Source organism: Actinia tenebrosa, unplaced genomic scaffold (genome assembly GCF_029948245.1).
Source record: "Actinia tenebrosa isolate PJP-AT-01 unplaced genomic scaffold, QUT_ActTen_1.0 PGA_scaffold1__47_contigs__length_23844297, whole genome shotgun sequence".
NCBI lineage: Eukaryota > Metazoa > Cnidaria > Anthozoa > Actiniaria > Actiniidae > Actinia > Actinia tenebrosa.
The window spans coordinates 4282375-4304960 of NW_028292578.1; the positions used below are offsets into that span (position 1 = coordinate 4282375).

General features: G+C 38.1%; 2 protein-coding genes across 5 annotated transcripts; one reads left to right on the forward strand and one right to left on the reverse strand.

Annotated features, from left to right (window-relative positions):
• The first annotated feature begins 101 nt into the window (after positions 1–101).
• LOC116303335 (b(0,+)-type amino acid transporter 1) lies at positions 102–12696 on the forward strand. Of its 4 annotated transcripts, none has more exons than XM_031712861.2 (11): positions 102–288; positions 769–1510; positions 2306–2431; positions 2623–2722; positions 3135–3179; positions 4349–4472; positions 4844–4947; positions 5043–5139; positions 6537–6692; positions 7588–7765; positions 12236–12696. In XM_031712861.2, the coding sequence occupies exons 2-11, from the start codon at positions 1051–1053 to the stop codon at positions 12310–12312; spliced, it is 1467 nt and encodes a 488-aa protein (XP_031568721.1). In that variant the 5' UTR covers positions 102–288; positions 769–1050; the 3' UTR covers positions 12313–12696. The 4 variants fall into 4 exon arrangements, with proteins under 4 accessions (XP_031568721.1, XP_031568723.1, XP_031568724.1 ...); XM_031712863.2 differs by having other exon boundaries at positions 926–1510; XM_031712864.2 differs by having other exon boundaries at positions 968–1510.
• A 784-nt stretch (positions 12697–13480) lies between these two features.
• On the reverse strand, positions 13481–21753 carry LOC116303334 (uncharacterized). Its single transcript, XM_031712860.2, has 6 exons — positions 21214–21753; positions 19835–20156; positions 18121–18458; positions 17268–17404; positions 15719–16045; positions 13481–15222 (listed from the first exon to the last, which is right to left on the reverse strand). Exons 1-6 carry the CDS (start codon positions 21500–21502, stop codon positions 14089–14091), a joined length of 2547 nt encoding a protein of 848 aa, XP_031568720.2. The 5' UTR covers positions 21503–21753; the 3' UTR covers positions 13481–14088.
• Between the last annotated feature and the right edge of the window lie 833 nt (positions 21754–22586).

Sequence of the window (22586 nt, forward strand, 5' to 3'; positions counted from 1 at the left end):
ATAGAGATGCCCGCTATACAATAAGGTAGCACAGATGGCTTGGCGTGACTCTTCTGCTATCCGTGACGGACATTGAAGGGTATCTAAATCGACTGAACGCTTGACCTTGAAATATGCATTACACAAACAAAAACCATAACTAGCAAATCTTACAGATTTTTTTCATGCAGACATAGAAAATATAATTAGAATACATTTAACATTTACCTACATACGACTACGCCTTACGGAGTGATCCATTGCCTGATCGTTCTAGGCAGGAAACTGTTCTGGAGGTAGGCTTTTTACGTAAGTACAGACTGATTAAATATTGATCATTGTTTAGTTTGCAAAATATACGATAAAACAATTGCTGGATTCAGTTTTAGCACTAATATTGTAAATGATCAAGACCTCGGCTGTTTTATATCGGACATCAGTGTACAAGACGGATAGCTGGGCCTTTGTCTTGATAATTTCTGATACAAGCGAAAACCGAACTCAATAATCCTAGATAATTGAAATTCTTGTTTATGTTGAATACTAAAGAGGCAGTCTCTGTAACAAAAATGCCTATTTGCTTAACATTCAAAATTTGGCTTATTTTTAACACTAGAATGAGTGTAAAAGTCAGGACTGACATAATAGTTTGTTCCAGCGTTTTATATTTTGCGAGCAAAATACATAAAAATGCAAATTTATCGATAATGGAGGTCCAGGATTTATGCGCTGTAAAAAAATCATTTTGATGAATTTCGAGAAAATAAAGTCATTATCATTACTTTCTAGTAATTAACGTTCTATATATGGTAAAAGTTTGAGGGAAAACTATTTTCTGACCCGAAATGCAGTGGGCCGCTTTTAAGAGACTGCCTCCTAAATGCAAGTGACGTTAAGCGATGCACTTGACCTGTTTGGAATTGAATACTACGACTACATCTTCCAGAGACAAAACAAGGGGAACTGAGAGACTGCTTAAATTCCTCAGAATCTAACGACAAGAGCTCCAAAGTGGTGTAAATCAGATCACCTGAATAGCATCATATCTGCAAGTCAAACCATCTAGATATCATGTCTGAGGAAGATCCCAATAGCGTGATAGTTGAAGATCAAAACAGCCGCGTCGGGCTCAGGAGAACCCTTGGAATCCCTGGAGGAATTGCATTTCTTGTAGGAACAATAATCGGCTCAGGAATCTTTGCAACTCCACGATGGGTCATGATGTATACGGGATCCGTAGGCCTCAATATAGTTGTGTGGTCGCTTTGTGGAGTGATCGCTCTTTTTGGCGGGCTTTGCTATGTTGAACTAGGCACATCGATTCCAAAGTTTGGTGGAGAGTACGCGTACTTACTAGAAATCTATGGGCCCTTTTCTGCATTTTTGCTTTCTTGGATATTCGTGATATTTATCAAGCCATCGTCTGTAATGATTTTGCTGGTGTTTGGTTCGTACGTGGTTGAAGCGTTTTTCCCTGGTTGCAGCAAGGATCACAACCAGTTGGTCAAGATATTAGCTGCTGCAGCTTTAGGTAAAGGCTTTAGATAGGGTTCATTTATATCCGCAATAAAAGAAACTAAGCTTTAATACCATGTGGCATGAGAAATCGACGAGTTTGAACCTTAAAAAAATACATGTACGCGAGCTACACAGTTCGCCAGATATTTAACAATTGTTCGCCGAAGGCGAAGTGAATATCGAAACGAAGTTGGCGTTATTATTCCCGATATTCACTGAGCCTGAGGTGAATAATTGTTTTAGTATAAATACACAGGTGATTCTTTTTAAAAAAAAGGGGGGGGGGAAAGAAGACAAAAGACACATTTAAAATTAGGAACAGCAACAAAGCGGCTGGCCGCCATTTTGGATTATCGCTGGAGGTGATTATCGAGTGATAATCTGAGTTTCTCGACCAATCAGCGCGCGAGATTTTCAATGATCACCCGTGTATTTATACTAACATCAATTATGAAATAACTCTTATAAATCTCGCATTTTGATTGGTTGGGAGCGCGTACAGCACGCACGCGCCCGCTACGCGTCGTGCTTCTCCTAACACTTCTCTCGTGTTCTGCCAATCCCCGCGTGCTTTATAACTGCACACAGCACGCGCGCGCGTTCTTCAATACTGTATCATTATATCAAGAGTAATCTGCATGCAAGAGAATAGTGTCATAATGCCAACTATACTGCTTTTACAAATACTTTTTAGGCTGCATTGCTTTGTCCAAAACAATATGAACAGCTTTGATCTAGTTCCTGCTAACTACTTGTTCAACAGCAGCCACACTGCAGTCTTTGACTTTTTTATTTTTTTAAATGAAAGGTGTTATCACTTTGGTGAACTGCACAAGCGTCAAGTTGGCAAGCAGAATGCAAGTAGTGTTTACTGTAGCGAAGATGGTTGCCATACTGATACTTATCATTACTGGCATAGTAAGAATTGCTCAAGGTACCTGCATCCTCTACTTACTGCATAATCTTTAGGTTTGGTCTGCTCTAACTGTATCCCAGCAGTTGTTCTGGCGGGATTGTGCCCTGCCCTGCTCTGCCCTGCCCTGCCCTGCCCTGCCCTGCCCTGCCTTTGAGTGTGAGATTTTTCTCTCATGTCGGCTTAATCTATCTTCAAAATATTTTGTTCAGGCCACACCTCCCATTTTAATAACGCTTTCGAAGGATCAACATCAAGTCTTGGTTTGATGGGATTTGCCTTTTATAACGGTCTGTTCGCGTATGACGGCTGGTAAGTCTTTCTAAAGACAACACAATAATCATTCAGGCGCATGCATTTTAAAAATCCCGTACAGTGCATTGAAAACCTTATGTTTTAATGAAAGCAACTAATTCCTTATTGGTGCGATACTAAATAAGATTATGCAAGTGCACTATTAACTGAGGAACCCAAAACAGGTCTGTAAATTTATCAATGATGACCTTGTACACTTTTATCGTCTACTTAGTTACTCTATAAAAGGTATACCCTTTTATGCAATCATTGATGGAGGGTGCGCTCTTAACCACTAGAAGAGAACGCCCACGAAGGTTGAACATAATTCCACTTTAACTTTATCTATACTTATCTACACAATAATTAACGATAAACAGACTGATACTATCACTATCCACTGACACATGTTTTGTATTTTGCAACATAGGAGTCAGTTAAACTACATTGTGGAGGAAATCAAGAACCCTAACAAGTAAATTATAACTGTCTTCTGATTGGATAAAGACGTTTACACTTTGATTGGCTTAACGAATGCCATAATTTCTGTACCGTGACCGAGCTATGTGCTTTGATTTGAGGCACGCAGCAGATTCTATAACGCCTATTGGGCAAATCACATTGCGCAATATCACTGGTTATCCAATGAAAGCGCTTGCACACGGCACGCTGTGGTACGTTTTTTACCAGTAATTCCATTAAACCTGATCTAACTAGTAGAGGTTAGCATGCCACGCCATGCCAAACCGTGTCATACATGGCTGTGACTGTGAGAGCACCGATGCTAGTATCCCAGCATTCTAAATGGATAAGCAGTGTTTCTGAGGAATGTGATTGGCCAAAGGAAACGTTATGCAAAACTTTTTGGGGGGCTTCTAAAAAACACTAATTTTAATTCTATATTTTAGTCTTACCTTTCGCGATACGTCGTTATGCTAAAATTGATGACGTGTAAAATGCCACTTAATACAGGGAACCCAATATCTCAATAGTACAAGGATTTTATATTACACACCCCCTCCACTTCTCTTCTCTATATAATCTAAAAGTTGGAAACTTCGGCCGATTCCAACTCCAAGTCACTCTACGTCAGCTGATGTTTTCCACCAAAAACGCGGTCTCTCCCAGATTTGAACTCACCAGACAAAAGAAGGAAGTAACTTGGAGTTGAGATGGTCGAGAGACCGCGATTTTGGTGGAAAAGATCAGCTGAAATAGAGCGACTTGTATTTGGAATCGACCAAAGTTTCCAGCCTTTAGATTATATAGAGAAGAGAAGTGGAGGGGGAACCTAAAAGCACTAAAAAACGTAACGCTTAAAATCTATTTAAACTAGCCTTGCTAAACTAGATGTGCCTTTATAAATATTGACTTAAATAAAAAATAATAAAATCGAAATCTTTTGATATCAAACGGTAAGTACGCTTCTGGTTTTTACATAGTCGAAGTTCTATTTCCAAAATCTTAACGAAACCTACAAAATTTTAAAAAATCTATTTACTACATACCTTTCCTTATAAGAGTGGATAGCCTAGGTTACCTGTGGTAGGATTCAGAGGAGGGTATCCACGAGTTTGCCATGCGACAGTTTGATTAGTTTTAGTATGAGGTCAATTGATAGATTTCAGTTTAACTTCAATTCAGGAATCTCTCTGTCTGCATCTCTCTTGGCATCCCCATGGTAACGATCTGCTACGTGCTTGTCAACATTGGCTACTTAACTGTTCTAAGCCCAGCTGAACTAATGACGTCAAACGCTGTTGCCGTAGTAAGTATGTACTTTCTTCCATCATCCATCCATCCATCCATCCATCCATCCATCCATCCATCCATCCATCCATCCATCCACCCACCCACTCACCCACCCATCCATCCATCCATCCACCCACCCATCATATACTGGTCATAGAGAAGAGAATTTCAATACATAGATCTATCATTGAGCCCTAAGTCAGAGTTTATAACCATAGGATCAAGGCAGAGTTGGTTGCTCTCGATGGAGAGCTTCCTCTTTCTGTTGATAGCCTAAACTAAATATCTAGGAGTCCTAATTGACCAAGAATAATATTATAAATGTATATAAGTGGCGCAAAATAAATCTGTAATTATTATCATTAATTTGAGTCAATTTCTTCCCAGACCCTCGCGCAGCGGTTATACGGAGTGATGGCCTGGGTAATCCCTATACTTGTTGCCTGTTCCACATTTGGTACCGCTAACGGTAACGCCTTTGCTGGTGGACGGTAAGAGGACGGCATAGTATAACATTATAATATTTAAAAACCCAGTTGTATGTTCTATATGATTTTGATTTATTGATTCATTTTTTATTGTTTAGTCTCGTTTTCGCTGCAGCTCGTGAGGGTCATTTGCCCAAGTTTCTTGCCATGGTCCACACCAAGAGACATACCCCTCTGCCGGCACTACTCTTCAATGTAAGACTGAGTGCCAAAAATTGACCTCTCTTAAAAATTCCCTAATTTCGCATTTGAGTGTTATGTTAATATCTGAAGAGAACACAGCATTGCCTACATTTCTGCCATCTCTAAGGTTGTTGCGAGTAATCCTGAAGAGGTTATTTTTACAATGTTATTGCTTTAGGCTTTTAAGTATAGCAGTAACAACAGCTCATGTGTAGCACAAGAGCCGATTATATAGCCTGCTTTAATAATAGCGGCCCGGCCAAAGGGATGAGTGGACGGGGAGGTGTAGTGGGGTGTTTGATGTCAAGAAGAGCATGTGTTTACGTGAAATATTCCAGGAAGGTACTAAATTTACAATAATACAGTTTTGAGTGGGATAGTAGTTAGCATTGCATATCCTCTGGTTTATCTGCTTTTTGATAGGCTGCGACGGTACTTTATTCAGTTTGCTATCCATAATATTCGTGATTCGTTATATCGTGAAACAACCAATGAAATACGGCAATAAGATCATTTGACTTTATCAACGTTAACGACGAGCTGCGGGATATCAGGTCTGTGCCTAAATTCCTTAGTAGAGGCGGTGTGATGATAGAGCAGTTGCTTTCTTCAGTAGAGTGTTTTTAAGCGTAGTTTCGTAACTATTGTGAAGAATATATGTAATCATCAAAAACAGGAGAAAGAGAATGCTTCTCTAGAGAGAATCAACCAGTTTAGTGCTCAAAGAAATATACCTGTTTAGTATTAAGCAATATGAGCACAAATAGGAGAAAGAAAATGCTTGCTCTAGAGACATTTAACCATTTATTGCTCTTATAGTACACTCAACAAAATTACTCGACTCTGATTGGTCGAGAGGAGTACAATTATAGCGTTAAATGTACTCCGTAGGAGTACCGAATTTAGTCGCTATGTCAACACAGCCAAAACAATGTCAAAACAATTATTTTCTATCATTTTGTACTTAAAAAACATATAAATAAAAATTTAAAGCCGTAAGAACTAATCTTTTTTATGCGTTTCAGTTGCGCGATGGACTGAAAATCGGCTGCCAAATAGACAAAGATGAACGGCGTCGCTTCGCATTTTTTACTGAAATTTTGTTGAGTGAACTATAAACAAAAAATCGCACGATCTTCTTGTACAATTCGGAATTAATAGACACTCGTAATGTTGTACTCGAGATCGTGCGATTTCCTATACAAAGAAAAGGAAACCTCACCAAGAATAAGAGTTCCTCACCCCACAACACACAATATTGACTAACGCGTTTCCCAACCATTCTAATGAAGCACACTGCTAAAACGAAAATTAACGCACGAGAAGCAAAATAGCCAAAACACCACGATTGCTTTAAAAGCAACATAGTCTGTATTATTGACATCTTGTTAACTTGTTGTTTTTTTTAGAGCATTCTTTCATTGATCGTGCTAATCCCGGATTCAACCACGTTTGAGTTGCTTCTAAACTACTTCACTTTTCTCGCCTGGTTTTATTATCTTATGTGCTTCGCTGGGATCCTGTGGCTTCGATTTCGCAGGAAAAACATGAAAAGACCATACAAGGTGAGCTTCCTTCATCCCTTCCATTCAGCTTCCTCTGTTCCTTGCTTCTCTCCGTGTTTCTTTGCATGCTTCCTTCAACTTCCTCGTTTCTTCTTTTCTTCTTTTCTTCGCTTCCTTGCTCCCTTGACTTGCTTGCTTGCTTGCTTGCTTCCTTGCTTCCTTGCTTGCTTGCTCCCTTTACTTGCTTCCTTGCTTCCTTGCTTCTTGCTCCCTTGCTTGCTTGCTCCCTTTACTTGCTTCCTTGCTTCCTTGCTTCTTGCTCCCTTGCTCCCTTGCTCCCTTCCTTCCTTGCTTCCTTGCTTCCTTGCTTCCTTGCTTCCTTGCTTCCTTGCTTCCTTGCTTCCTTGCTTCCTTGCTTCCTTGCTTCCTTGCTTCCTTGCTTCTTGCTCCCTTGCTCCCTTGCTCCCTTGCTTCCTTGCTTCCTTGCTTCCTTGCTTCCTTGCTTCCTTGCTTCCTTGCTCCTTGCTCCTTGCTTCCTTGCTTCCTTGCTTCCTTGCTTCCTTGCTCCTTGCTTCCTTGCTTCCTTGCTTCCTTGCTTCCTTGCTTCCTTGCTTCCTTGCTTCCTTGCTTCCTTGCTTCCTTGCTTCCTTGCTTCCTTGCTTCCTTGCTTCCTTGCTTCCTTGCTCCTTGCTTCCTTGCTTCCTTGCTTCCTTGCTTCCTTGCTTCCTTGCTTCCTTGCTTCCTTGCTTCCTTGCTTCCTTGCTTCCTTGCTTCCTTGCTTCCTTGCTTCCTTGCTTCCTTGCTTCCTTGCTTCCTTGCTTCCTTGCTTCCTTGCTTCCTTGCTTCCTTGCTTCCTTGCTTCCTTGCTTCCTTGCTTCCTTGCTTCCAGTCATTTTATCTTATTATTCCTTTTTACTTTACCTTATTCATATCTTTAAATTATTTCCCCCGTTAGGTCTGGATCGGTATCCCATGTATCATGGTACTGGTATCCATCTATCTTGTCGTAGCTCCTTTCTACCAAGCTCCTTTAGAGTCCTTGTATTGCCTGCTTATGGTCTTCTCTGGGACGCCATTTTATTTCATCTTTGTGTATTATAAAATTGCACCAAAGTGGTTTTTCCAGCGATACGGTAAGGAATAGAGAATACAGCGCTTGCACTAATTCACAATCAGGGGATCAAAACTAAGAAAATTCCCCTCTTCTGAAGAATGGAATGTTCTTTTTTCTTGATAATTAATGCAGCGCTTTCCAATCACACGAGTGAGCAAATATGGATTGGTGGGCGCCAAACAACAATGCCATAACATTGATTATCGGAAAACACAAAGCTTTTAAAGAGCACATTCATGCCTATAAACTAAAGTCATAAAGTCAATAAAATCAAATGAAACTCCTTTAGTGTATGGTGGGGGAGCGTCATCTAAACCTGAACGAAATGAGCTGAAATTAAGCCATGGGGCTGTTCAATATAGCAACAACACATGGTGAGAGTTTTATTTGTTTTTATTGATTTTAAAGCAGAAAAATGAGGATTCAAAAATACCTTTTTTTTTTTTTCCCGTATAATACCCATATAATCATTGTCTGTCTGTCTGTCTGTCTGTCTCTCGATCGATTCAGTTATTCAACACTAACGGTAAGCCTGGGCTACCTGTGAAACAGTTTTATCCTAAGCCATGTGTATTGTAGATAAGAAGACTACAAGTCATTTAAAAAGTTAAAAATCGACGCATCAATTGATAAATAATTGATATTTTCCGTTACATTGTTATTTACCAGATGCGTTTGGCGAGAAAAAAAAATGTACCAGAGCTAAACTTAACCCCAATACACTTAGCATGTGTCAAAATACTTATGATTCGTAATATTAATGGATTTTGGTTATTATCTTGGACGTATAAAAGAAACTGATAGCATACCGTGCCTAGTACAGCTGTGCTATCAATAACATAATAATGGGAATCTTATGAAGGTTTGTGAAGAATAAATGCTTAGGAATAATTTGAAAAAGAGAAAAATACCGTGTAAGAACTAAGGAGGATGACGGAATAGATAAATAATGAATGAAATGAAATGAAAATGTATATGAATAATATTCAAAAATTAAATTAAATTGTTTTAAAGCCGAGAAGCGAATGAATGAAAGAGAGCGAATGAATGAAAGTGTGAAAGACAGAATGAATGAAGTAGAATCAAAATTTATTCCGAATAATCGTAACTTGACAAAGTTACCTGGTATAGAACAAGAGCTACATTTCTTTGTGACAAAACAGTCAGTGATGATATTTAAAGCAAACAATAATTTAACAATCTCATCTGTTACAGTTTCTTTAATTAAAATCCACTTCTGAAATTCAGTCTTATTTGCAGTCGAGTCAGCAAGAGACATCTTATTATCTCAAAATTTGATTGATAGCTTCGAGTTGGCTTTGAATGCTTTTGTAGGCTCGTTTTTCGGCACCTGACTTCAATCGGAGTTGTCTCAGTTTCTGTAAACTTCGCAAATTATAGTCGCTTTTTTATTTTGAATTTCACAATGAAATGCTCTTATTTGGAATTCGTTTTTCGCCCAGAAATATATGCAAGTACTTTTTATGTTTTTCTAGCTGTTACTCATGTTCTTTGTGGAATAGTTTCTTCCGGGTTGAATAGTTTAGTTATTTGGACAATCTGGAAAGTCCCAGCGTTGCATAAGCCTTCAATGGTTCTGATAGCGGGTCTAGCACTAAAGGATCTATGCATGGGTATCATGGTAGAGCCGCTATATACAGCTTGGATAATAACGGCACACAAAGCAGAATCGTTTGAACTATTTTGCGCTTTGGGAGTGATTGGAAAAGATTTGCTTTATTCACTTTCAACGCTCGCGGGCTTCAACATCACTGCCATTAGTATTGACCGCTGTCTTGCAATACGAACGAAAGCTAACTATAGAAATATAGTGACTTTAAAACGTGTTGTGCGATTTCTTATATTTTGTTGGATTTCTTCGTTCACTATTTGCATTCCTCTCGCCTTTGAGAGTAAAAGAACTGCCTTCAGAGTGGTTGCTGTACTCGGAGTAATATTTTTCGTTGTTTCAAAAACTTCGTACATTCTCTCCATCTTGGCAATAAGAAAACTTAGAAATCAAGTGTCCCAAAAGCCAGAAGTCCACGCCGAATCGGCAGAAAGAAAAGCAAACTTTGACATCTCTAAGTACAGTAGGTCTTTACGAACACTTGTAATTGTGTTTTGCTGTGATGTAGTGTTTTATTGCCCTCTAATATCGATAGGGATATTCCGAAGCATTGGCGCGAAAATTTCAGAAAATAACTGGGCGCTGTACTTGTCTGTGTGTGAAATGTTAATGTTACTGCCGTCTACTGTCAATCCTTGTATATTCTTGTGGAGAATGCAAGACCTTCGACAAGAAGCAAAGAATATTTTGAAAGGTTTGCTAAAAAGAGGAGAAACCTAAAGAAAATGAACGCAGTTCGTCGACTCATTGGCGTAAGAATGACTTTAGTACGCATTTGCGGAGATTTCATACTTTAAGGGCAAAAATTAATGTCGCATTTAGTTGTAACGAAACGATAACTTTATTGGGTAGGGCCGGTTTTCTGATGCATTTTACAAAATTAACTATAATAACTACAAATACATATGCTTAATTAAATACTGATATATGCGAAATGTAAGCTATAAAGGCTACGAATTAAAGTGAAGTAATTAAACATACGAAGAAAAATAGAGCCAAAAAGTTCAACGAAGTGAATGACCTATGAAGGGCCTATTTTGGGTCATTGGACTGAAAACTGCAAGCACACTGTTTACTATAGAGAGTGTTATCAGGTGTTTGCGAGAACGTTGTATCAAGTTAAGCATGCACCCCCACTAGTACTGTTTAACCTACTATAATTTGCAGATTTTAGAAGACTAAAGTTTCATTGTCATTTCAAAGTTATTAGTAACAATACTGATTCATATCAGTTTACAGCTGTTTGGAAGAGACTAGCTGTAAACTAGACCACGCCAGCTGAGTGTGTCGAATTGAATAACGATGAAACTGCATGCTTACTTTAGACCTCCTGCCCTCATTTCCTCTTTTTGATTATTCATTTGCATTTAACAAATAAAATACATTTACTGTGTTTGCACGGCTAATGCAAACCGAGATGTGGTTATTGGGAGAATTCGAGAGCAGATCAGTGCAAACACGAGCTGCAGGTTAAAACCAATCAAGTTTCATACACGCCTCCAAACATGAAATTCAAGTTGAAAATTTTTTATTTCAAAGCGAGAAGAAGCCAAACTTTAGCGACTTTCTCCCTTGAAAAAGAGCCTTTTACAAGCAGATCTAGATAAAATAATAATTCCAAAGCTTAACCAATGGCTTTAGTCATTCTAGACCGAAAAGAAAACACTATTTTGAGAGCTAGAACTCGCTAAATTCAAGCTTGATTTCCGTCTGTGTTGTTGAAAGAGTTCGTTGAGATTCTCCGAGTTCAGGCTGGCAAATCTGGATTTTTGCTTTTTTGCTGGAGGCTCGTCTGGTGGTTCTACTATTTCAGAAGCTCTTTCAGGAAAGTCAAAGTCTAAGCTTGGAAAATTAGCCATATTCTTCTAATTTTACTGGAGTTATGACTATTTGTGTACAAGTACAACTTCCAAACAAAACTCAAATTTTCCCGCCGGTGTCGACGCTCGTCACAACCGTGTTTGCACAGGGAAATGCAAACACGGCTCTCGGCCAATCGCAGCGCGCGTACTATCAGAATTATTTTATAATTGTTTATCATTTTTTTCGGCTGACCATATCACTCGCCATCTTATCACAATTTCTACATGTACTTATTGCCGGACACGTAAAACCACCAAAAAACACTTTGTAGGAGAGAAAATATTGGGAAAGGTGTACCCCCTGACATACCACAGTCTGCAACCTTTGGGGTTTTAAGGTTCCTAAACATCTTAGGGTATAATAAAAAATATATAATTTATAAATATGTATGCTGAAGAGATACTGACTGACCGTAGAATGACTCACAACGGTCTTCTATCGTAAATAACTATACCCACAATACACTACGCCTCTCCCCAGTCTTTCGCTTCGTGTCAGCAAAATAACAGTTTTTTTCAACATCGTTCCTGGTTTACATAAATTGCATTTCTTATTGGTTTACCGATAATGACGTCAGAAGTGGTGCAAAGATTCAAGTGCCCAGAATGAAATCAGGATTCTGATTAAAACGGTTGACCGCTTATACCGCCATAGAGAAGAGCGCAAAGAAGTGCATGCAGAGATTTATGGAAGCGCAGAACTCTAGAAAATAATTAGTTAGCATTTAAAATTTGTTAGATAAGTTAAAAATGTTATTGGGCTACAAGTGTGGACTTGAAGCCTTTGCGTTACGTGAAATCATATTCCAATTACGTAATTTCGATTTGATCCCATCATCACATCAGTTTTTTTCTCTCTAAAGTTCGGTATCATAAAGTACTTTCAAAAAACGAAATGAAATTGAAGGGGCCGGGTTCCCGACTTTGTGTTAGAGCTATAAGAGACATAATCGGTCAACGAATTAGAAGCCTGATATTTCGTTTTTCTTACTTTCAGAACGAGTTACCGTCTGGCTTCAGAAGATTTTCGATGTTGCTCTTCCAACCGACGATGAAATGGAGAAAGAATGCTGAAGTTAGTTAGTTATATATTGCACAACGGTAGACTATTGTGAATAATTTCCAAGTTGATATATGTGAGTTAGCCTTCTCGGCATTTTGAACATCTCATGCAGTTTAATTGTTTTCAACCTAAGGTGGATCCAAACCAAGTCATTCAGAGTTCGTTTCACCTTACCTCTAACAAAAACTTACATGCAAATTTTATTAGGTTAACATTTAACAATCTTTTTTGCACTACCATTTGACATTAAAAACATTTTTCTCGCGTGTAGAGGCGTCAAGAATAAATCGGTTCTTTAGGTGAAAAATGTATTCTGATCCTTCAAGTATACATCAACCACACAAATATGATATCGAGCACAAAATGTTTGTCAATAAACTTTTCTGTTTATGAAATATTCGAGTTCAAAGTTACCTCAATAAGGTTCTTGCGGTTCAGGGATTGCGCGCATGCTCATGCAAAATAGCCCCTTGTTGCACTATATATTCAAATTTATATCTGCGTGAAAGAAAACACAGTTTAAAAGTTATAGCGTGCGTAGGGGTGATTTGGATAGAAGGAGGGGGAGGAGCGAGGTGGGGGGACTTTTCTTCCCTCCTTCCCAGTCCCCCTCTCCTTTCTTCTTCCCCTCCCATCTCCCCTCCTCAAAGCGCCGTTACGCAGGCTATTTAAAAGAACGTTATACTTCCCCCTGTGGAAGCAATTTAATTAAGAGCCACATCTAGTATTGTGACATTTGCTTTTCATTAATTAGAACTCTTTCCAAGAAGAACTCAATCATAGAGGATTTTTTGGTTTGAAATTAATGATGTAATCAGAATAAAATTGGCAGCCATGTTGGTTGATGGAAAGCAAGTGGACGCTGATGCGAGAGAGATAGCTAGAGAATTAGTGGGAAAAAGAGAAAAGAGAGGAAAGGAAGAAAGGAAAAATAGATCACTTGCTCAACCCAACCACGTTGACGGCAGTCACGTATCATATGAACACAAACAAAACGCACAGAGGAGTCTGTACGTCTCAAATTACATCTCTGACTAAGTCAGCTAGCATTTGCAGATCAGGTTATTCAGTCTTGTATAATTATGAGGCAGCCAATTATAGCACGCCAAATAAACCAATCAGAGGAAAGTATACCAATACTGTCTAGAACAAATGACCAGCCAATACCTCGAAAATAAATAGATTTTAAACCTTTTATTTCCTGGAAATTTCCTGAAAAATTGATGTTAAAAATAACTTGATCTAGAAAATGTTGGCTGATGAGGACATCAAGGTATTTCTCGTGATTGGCTAGTCATGAATCATTACAAACGTCATATTAAAAAAATGTTAATAAAATAATAAACAATAAATAAACCACAATTTGATCTTCATGTTGTAGTAAATTTACCGCGATACACGCTCAAGTTCTTTTTATTATTTTCTGCTCTTTTCGCTAAGAAACCAAGTTGACAATGAAGGCAATTTCCTCGGGCCCTGACTATGTATTTGTTTATGTTGTAAACACCACTCTTCTCAAACACCGGAAATTTTCAACGCTAAAATGCTGGGATGAAATAATTTTGGCAGGAAAACTCGCTTCATTTGTATAAGCAAGATAAGTTCTGGCGGGAAAACTCACTTGACATTTCACGTCGAGATGAATATTGGCGGGAAATCCCATTTCCGACTTGCTTGTCATGTCCACAGTAAATCTTGGCAGGAACTTTTCCCGGCCTACAAACAATACTAATCGCAATACAATTGGTCCTTCCTGCATTTTACAATGAAGGTTTTATCTTAATTTTCTATGAATCATCCACTGTTTCAGATTTTTCTGTTTTCGTTGTTTCATCATGCTCCTTTTTGCTTTCTTCATCTGCAGTACTTTCTATCTTCCCAGCTTCAACCTCGTTTGCCGCGTCACTATCTGCTTGTCCTTCAGTTTTTGCTTCACTTGTTTGTGTTTCTGGTTCTTTTTCAGGGCATTCAGTGGCATTTTCTGGTGTTGTTTCTTCTTTACCTTGTGTTTCTGGTTCTTTTTCAGGGCTTTCAATGGCGTTTTCTGGTGTTGTTTCTTCTTTTGCTTGTGTTTCTGGTTCTTTTTCAGGGCATTCAATGGCGTTTTCTTGTGGTGTTTCTTCTTTTGCTTGTGTTTCTGGTTCTTTTCCAGGGCATTCAATGGCGTTTTCTTGTGTTGTTTCTTCTTTAGCTTGTAGTTCTGGTTCTTTTTCAAGGCATTCAATGGCGTTAACTTGCGGTGTTACTTCGCCAGCTTGTGTATCTTGTTTTTCTTCCGCGTTATCAGTTGCCTCGCCTTGTGGAGCTGCTTCACTAACTTCTGTAACCTCAACTTTTTCCTCTGACTTATTAGAGGGAATATTTTCCGCCTTGGTTTCGCTTTCAGCAACCACTTCTCCTTTGGAATTTTCAACATCATCTTCACAATTAATCTCTGGTGTTTCTTCGTTATTTTCAGGTTCATCGAAACACAGTTCCTTTTGTTGCTCATCATTCTGCTTGGAAATGTCATCTTGAGCTTCTGCATTCTTACTTTCACTTTCGTCTACTTCGCCAGTGTCAGCTGCAGCACCGGTATCATTTTCCTCTAGCTGAGCTCCGTTTTCCTGTGCTTCTCCATCTGTAAGCGCTCTTTTGGGTTTAGGCATAACACTTGGTGGGATTTTCTGCCGTTTGTTGATTTTTGAGAAATCTTCCTTGCAAAATGCTCCAATACCTCTGTGGGTTATAAAGGAGGGATTATGCGGCCCTACTGGACGCGCAAGCCCAGTGCAAGTTTTGATTTCGCGGGCTTTTTTCTTAGCTTCCTCAGCTGCCTTTCTAGATGCTTCTTGTGCAGCTTCTAGTTTGTCGTTTGCTTCTTTCATTGCTTGTTCAGCAGCCTGGCGCTCTTTTTCCAGGGTTTCAAGTCGCCGTCTCTCCTGAAAAAGTAAAATAAATGCAATTTATTTTGAGTCAATCGCGCAAGGGATGATTACTCAGTCTCTTGAGAGAGAGGCCCAAGCGATTCTACTCATTTAGATGCTTCATTATCCTATCACGTGATGTTGTTGGTCTGTACTACCAACATGGTCGCTTTTGGAAATCTTACGAGGTTTGCGATTACTTTTGATCTTTTAAATAGTTAAATTTATAATGACGATAAGGCACTAGTTTGGGAATGCGTCGGAACTGTACTGACGTTTCGGACGTTAGTCCTTCGTCGGACTAAAAACGAAAGTTTGAAAGTTTTATGAATGTCTTAGATTTCCGTGTGTCCTTTTGCAGGTAGGCCAAAAATGTTTTGACGCATTGTCCTGGAATATTCCATTTTCAAGGGGGTGATGAGTTTTCTAGAACAACTTGAGCGTAGATCTCGGATGGACACCTTTATAGAGTTTATATAATGTTTACATACTTTAAATAGTTAGTTCTTACCTCTTCGAGGAGTTTGTCCTGTAGTTTCTGCCTCTCCTCCAGACTTTCTCTCATCTTCAACTCATCTTGCAACATTTGTTCCTTTTCCATTTTCATCCTCTCCATCTCTTCCAAACGTTTCTTCTCGTTTGCCAACAATTCTTCCTGCAACGCTCTCGCCTTCGCCTCTGCCTCTCGAGCCTCTTTTTCTGCTAGCAGAAGGTGTTGCAGTTCTAAGTGGAGGTTTTCTAATTCTTCGCGTCTTCTGATTTCTTCTTGTAAGTTTTCAGCTTCAAGTAACGCATGTGCTTCGGCATCTGAATATTTCTGCCTAAGCATCTCCAACTCCTTAAACAATGACAAAAAGATATTAAGTACCAATTTCGGTGGCGCAGTACTAGTTCAGATATGATTTAGAAACGGTATATTTATGCACGAGAAATAAAAAAAAAAATGAGAGCTATCCACGATGAAGTCAATCAAACAATTATGTAAAAAGTACTGCCAATGCGTAAAAATGGCGGGAAAGTGGCAAACGCGCGCGTTTCAAAAACATTAAATATTTTTCATGAGTGCCAACGCTTAAAGTGCCTAGTCTATGAAATACACGCGCATCGTCCATCCGCCCGCCCCTCATCACTCTTGCTTGCTTATTCATTAATTTCCCTTTCGCTGTTACAAGTCAAGCGCCATTAAAGCCTTTGAATAAATTAAATAAATAAATGCACACCAAACTCAATATTTTCGTTATTGATTCTACATGATATCGAAGTGAATAGTTAATTGTTAAAATATTTTTAAATGATCTCTTGTGATATCAAGGTTATACTTCCATTATGTTAATGATGTGATGTCGTAGGAAGTATGATTAAACATACAAAACATTTCTGGCAGTAAAATATCTAGTCTCCCACGCAGCAGCTATTAGTGTCGTCACGCAACGCTCGCTCCCCTAAGTAGCTACTTATTACGACACTAGAGCAGTTTTCGCATGACTGTGAAAAGCTCAGTGCCGTAAGCGTGGTGTGCCGTGACCGTGATACTTTCTAGAATTTTAATTGACTAATTTTTTTTACGCGCAATGTGATTGGTCTAAAAGTGCCGTGATCTTCGCGTGATCGTGTCCGCACCGTGTCTATGCCGTGTTCCGGGTATTTGATTGGATGGAGAGTAAACTCTCGTGCAATGTGATTGTCTGGCGTATAACTTGCTGTGTCACGACCGTGCGGTTCGAGCCGTAAACATTTCACAGTCATACGAAAACTGCACTAATAGCGGCTTCGTAGGAGACTATAAAATATGCTGTATAAAACATAATTGTCTTACTAAGGGTTTATAGGAAGGTTATTGAAAATTTATTTTAATTTTTTTATAGTAATCATTGTTTCAATTTACGAATGATGACAAATAAACTCAAATGCCTCGTATGACGTAACACTGGTTAACATATTGGAAATATGGACCTTGATATCTCCAAGATGTGTTACCCAGTTAGGTGTCATGCATCGGCACCAAATTCCATCAACTATTTCATATAATCTTTGTTATCAGTAAAGAAAAATGCACTTACCTTTTGCTGTTCTAACAACAAGTTTTCTTGATCTCTCTTCTTTCTTTCTTCCTCAAGTCTGGCTAGTCTCCTGTCGTTCCTTTCTAGTCTTCTTTGAAGTCTTTCCTTCCTCTGGACACTTTGCCCTCCACTGTTCTCTGATAAAACACGAAACGATTGATTTTAACCTTTTAATTTTCATTTTCGATGTAATTAAAAAATACTTTTTTCACTAATGTTTACTTGACTTTTTGGCTTTTCATTACTCGACTAACTCAGAGTTTGTCGAGTCTACCATTATCTCCATTCGCAAAAGCTAAATTCGCATTCTCTCAGTGAGTTAGCCGTGCACTGACTTTCAACAGCCCAGAGGATGTTTTCAGGGTATCGATAAAAATAATTTGGAGAACGCTAAAACGTTTATGGGTAAAAGCGAAGGCGAGTTCAAAGGCTTACTGCGTCCGGAGTTACCGCCGATGCCAGATCACAGAAACATGAAACTGAAGCTAGTTTGTGGTCCTTCTACAAAAGAATGACCCTAGACAACCGTGAGATAAATGGTTAAGTATCATTTATTACATTTCTTAAGATGAATAATATTTTTTATTCTAACGACTAGTTTGTTCGTAAAATTGTTTAAAATCATATAGCTAAAATATGAACTAATTTGTGTCCCAATGGCCAAGTGGACGATTTAGTGTGTGAGTGGGTTGGTCTGCCGGACCAGGGTACGTACATGTACATTCTTGATGGAATAGTAAGAGCAGCTGTGCACAAAGGCAGGGGGGAGTAAGAACAGCTTTGCACAAAGGGGGGAGGAGTAAGAGCGGCTTTGCACAAGTTACATTTGGGTATTTTTTTAAAAATCTCTTACCTATAGCTTTTTGTAAAACCACCAACCATTCTTGCTTAGTTCTTTGGTCTCTCGCTTCCAAATCGTAATTAGTCTTCGTCTTTCCACAGGTAACGCTAAAGCGATATTTCTTGGAGTCTGGGATGGCAGCAACCTTGGTATTCTGGTCAATAACGATCTCGCCTTTTTTTTCATTGCTGCAGGCGCGCTGGGCGTAATAAGAAAGAAGTCCTGGTTTGAGCACGAACCAGCGATTCTTGAAAGACCTGACCATGTGACCTTTCTTGATGAGGTAACCTTGCATTAAGATCTCGTTGACAACATAATCCACGATCTCTTCCAGTGCTTCTAGGAAAATACTGTAGACAAATACAACCCTATTTTCAAATTTAAGTTCAAAGACAATAATGAATTTGTTCGGAACTGGTCGCAATGTTATTTACAGAAAAAAATATCTGGTTGGTCAACGTGTCCAGGACACCTGGAATCTAGGCACGCATGCGCAATGCATTGTTTGTCCGGCAGCGAAAATTTCCAAGTATGTTACGTTATTATTATCTTTCAACATGTCAACTAGACGACAAAAATATGTTATTTTAAAAAGATATTTTGTGAATCTTTCCATGGATGAGTTTTACTTTCTTTATTTCCAGTAAAAGCTGGTGTTTCAGTTATCGAGGCCGACAACCTTCAACTAGAAAATAACGACTGATTCGCCCTCTGAATGGCTAATTCGTTCAGCCTGAGAGAAGCCAAGTCACCTGGGTATAATATTATGGTAACATATCAGACGCCGCAGCAGGAATATAGTACTAAAGTTCATCAAAACTGCTGTTTTTAGAACTTAAAGGGGTTATTTTGAAACTCTATCTGACATTATGTCTTGATCTTGCCAGATTTGACTTCCATTTAAAACCACATATTTAAATTGGCTCACGTACTTCAATTTTACGGCGTTAAAAAAAGATGCAAAAAGCAATTTTCTTTTCTGTTTTCAGGCTGCTTCAAACTGTATGGAACGCAAAATGGAGGAAAAAATAAACTTCCAACGGCTTCAAAAAAATTGAAAAGAAACGAGGAAATATAATTTTGGAAAAACTTAGTTAAAAGAAAGGGCCGTTATTATAATTTCAGTGTTGAAGTATTTTTGACCTAAAAAATTAAATTACCTTTTGTAAAATATAAATGTTTCATATTTTCGAATAAGAACGTTGCCAGTTAAACAAATGCCTCTATCTTGAGATTTCACATTTGACGTCGACATTTGACTGCCACTATCAGAATCCCTTGCACACATTTATTTGTTCAGTTCATTAGTATCGATTGTCTTACTATTCTCAGGAGGGAATAACAATGTGAATAAGAAAGAAAATTCTCGGATAATCTTGGTAGTGAGACCAGTCAAGTGATCCCATCACGCAAACGTCCTATTAGCTAAATCAGTCCAAAATATGCTGGTTGTTTGACCCCTAATATGGAAGAGATGATGCCAAAACTGTTTGTTTAAACTGTGAAATAATGGCTGGGAGCCAATTCCAAAATGGGGAGGGTAAAGAATGTTGAATAGACGAAATTATATACACAGGAAAAGAGAAAAAAAGGAATGAAAATAAAATAAAATAGAAAGAAGAGAGAAAAGAAAAAGGAGAGAAGTTAAAGGAGACTGTAGAGAAGAGAAGAGAAGAGAAGAGAAGAGAAGAAAGCTATAAAAAGATAGATTGCTTGTTCTTTTTACCTTCTGGGAGTACCAGCCAAGTAAACCTTTTCCAGGCATTCCAAATACTGCCAAAATGTCAGCTCCTCGGCTTCATCGCAAGATTCATTCAACAGGCCTGGATTCCATATCTTCCCAATGGCATGAGACACCTTCTCCAAGAGTAGCCCTAATTCTTCTTTATGTACCCTGGATGTTTCATCAATATCTAGAGTGTTGAATATCAGCCATTGTTTGTAAGCATCATCTTCTGTTAATGTGTGATTTTCTTTTTTGAAGAATTCTTGACTGACTAACCACCAGCAGAGCTTGTGGAGTTTGGAGACATCTAGCTTTTCACTTCCTTAAGGAAAAAATAGATCTTTCTTCAATGTTTATTATATTTATCCAGTGCTTTTGACATTTCAAATCAAGAGATAGACCTGCTGACAAGTTGTACCAAGGCAATTATTGTACATGTGACTACTACTGGTTGATATGACAGCCCCCAAACATTCCATGGTTTAGAAGTACACCCAGGAAATAAAAAAAGGAGGGGGTGGTGTGAAGTAATTAAGGAGAGTTGTGGGGGTCCTGTATTGGCCATTTCCAACATTTATTCTTGTGGGCCCATATATAAAACATATAAAAGCCAAAAAGTAAGCATTAATTTTTTAAAATATTAATTCTAATAATAAGTTAAACAACATATATTTTGTGCCAGAAAATCTAAAATATAAATACAAAGTACATAATTAACCAAGATAAAAATAATATTTTGTAGTAAGAGTTTTTTTAAAAAAATTTCATTAATACAAGAGATTTGCTTGCTGACCTACCCTACTTAGTTGAGTCATATCATAATGATCTTTAAACTTTATACCAATATTTTTCTTTTTTTAGTTTGTTTGTGTATATGTTTGGAATTTTTGATATGTTAATGATATATTAATAGTAAATAAGTTTTTATCGATTATCTATTTTATAAAATAAAATATAAAAATAGTCCAAGTTGATTTGAAAATAGGTAAAAAGTTGATAAGAATCAATCGTAATTTGTTAATTTTTCGTTAGTGAGGAAAACTAAGCTTACTTAAGATGAAATTGAATTTTGTCAAATGTCATTCAATAAAATTCAATCTTAATTAATATGTGAATATATAATGAGAGACAAAATTAGTAGTTTGAGTCGGTGATAAATTCATTTTAAACTATTTTTTCCTGGAAAAACAACGAAGAATGAAATAAAGATCGGTATCATACCTTGCTTTTTAAAAAAATAATAATCAAATAAAAAGATTGAAAAAATGTCGACCAATATCGATCGAGGCTCGAAGCCTCTGCTTGACATTGTTTATTTTACATATCGCTGAAGCACCCGTTTCAACAAGCAAATTATGATTCCTACAATCGTTTCTTACCTTTAGGCAGTAGATATTCTTCTAAATACTCCACAAATTCGGCACAGGAAAGACGTTTCTTCTCTTCTTTGAATTTTGAATTCAAGTCATCAGCGGAATAAGGGACTCCTAAATCTCTACTTATAGTTGCACAGAGAACTTGAAGTTTAGATTTGTCAACTTCGCCTGCTAAGGAATCCCTAACATTTGAGTTTTGTAGGGCTTCAAAAGTATGTCTTATGCTGTTCTTAACTTCTGTTTCAAACTTCACAGGTCGAGGTTTCTCTTCTTCGACGTCGTTCGGCTCCATAGTTTTCAAAACTTTAACGATTACTCTAGGTTTCTATTCGTTTAAGCTCGTAGTTCCACACGGAATTCAATAGCTCACTGAGCAGTTTGAGTCCAAACACGTCACGTCTGAAGTCAAGCGCGAAAGCATGTGTTATTTAAAAGTACTTCCTGTCAACAACAGCTCTCAGCCCAAAGCCTTTGTTTTCTGACTCGGAAAAAAAAACTAAGAAAAAAGGATGAACACAAAAAGAATTGCTCCTCGTACAAGCTCGTGCGAACAATTAATGTGTATGCTGTCACTGTTGCAATTTAAACAAAAAAACAACAAAAAAGCTGGTTTCGTAGACAAATTGTTTTGCTACCAGGCCAAAATTTGTTAAGAGAAAGAAAAGGTGCTTTTCAGCGCTTACTTTCGTATTTTCAAGCAAGAAAAGAAATGTTGATTGGAGCTTTCGATATCATGGCGTGTTTGGGAAGGTTTTTCGTGTGGCTTGTCCGTGGCACACCCAGACAATGCCGGATGTCCTCACCACGTGTGTAAGTGTAGAGATCTCTTGATTATTTCCCGCAAAAACAGCTGTCCTTACCCACAGACGTAAAATATATACAAAAAGTTTTAAGTGTGAAAGTATGAGGATGGTTTTAATTTAATGGCACGACCAGATAGATACGGTATTTCTTTGTGGCGCGCTAATAACACTGAAATTATTTATTTTCATTTCCTGCGTGTGTGAGACGCCCACTTTACGGTATAGTCGATCACCAAACGGCTTCACATAAAATTCCTCTTTTTTTCCACTTATAATATAAACCAAGTATCTACTGCAGCTGTCCTTCAAGAGGATATTCAACAAATGTAATAATAAGCTTGTATTTGTTTTATAGTCTCAACCCGCGTTATCCACAGGAAGCCCACCACTGACACGCGCAGTCAGTTTTGTACTTCCTGTGCGCTATTCCTATTCATCAGTAGTTTGACGTTTTTGACAAGAATGCCTTTACCTTAAGCTTTTTTGACAGACAAGCGAAACTCCTGGATAAGCTTATTGATTATACTATAACACCAAATAAAGAAAATATAAATAAATTCTACTATAATAATC

Coding starts and splice junctions, on each gene's coding strand:
- LOC116303335 (XM_031712861.2), top strand. CDS start 1,051: ATGTCTGAGGAAGATCCCAATAGCGTGATAGTTGAAGATCAAAACAGC. Junction 5,140..6,536: donor TGCCGGCACTACTCTTCAAT/GTAAGACTGAGT, acceptor TGTTTTTTTTAG/AGCATTCTTTCATTGATCGT. Junction 6,693..7,587: donor ACATGAAAAGACCATACAAG/GTGAGCTTCCTT, acceptor TTCCCCCGTTAG/GTCTGGATCGGTATCCCATG.
- LOC116303334 (XM_031712860.2), bottom strand. CDS start 21,502: ATGGAGCCGAACGACGTCGAAGAAGAGAAACCTCGACCTGTGAAGTTT. Junction 20,157..21,213: donor AGAATATCTACTGCCTAAAG/GTAAGAAACGAT, acceptor TTTTTCCTTAAG/GAAGTGAAAAGCTAGATGTC. Junction 15,223..15,718: donor AGGACAAACTCCTCGAAGAG/GTAAGAACTAAC, acceptor TTACTTTTTCAG/GAGAGACGGCGACTTGAAAC.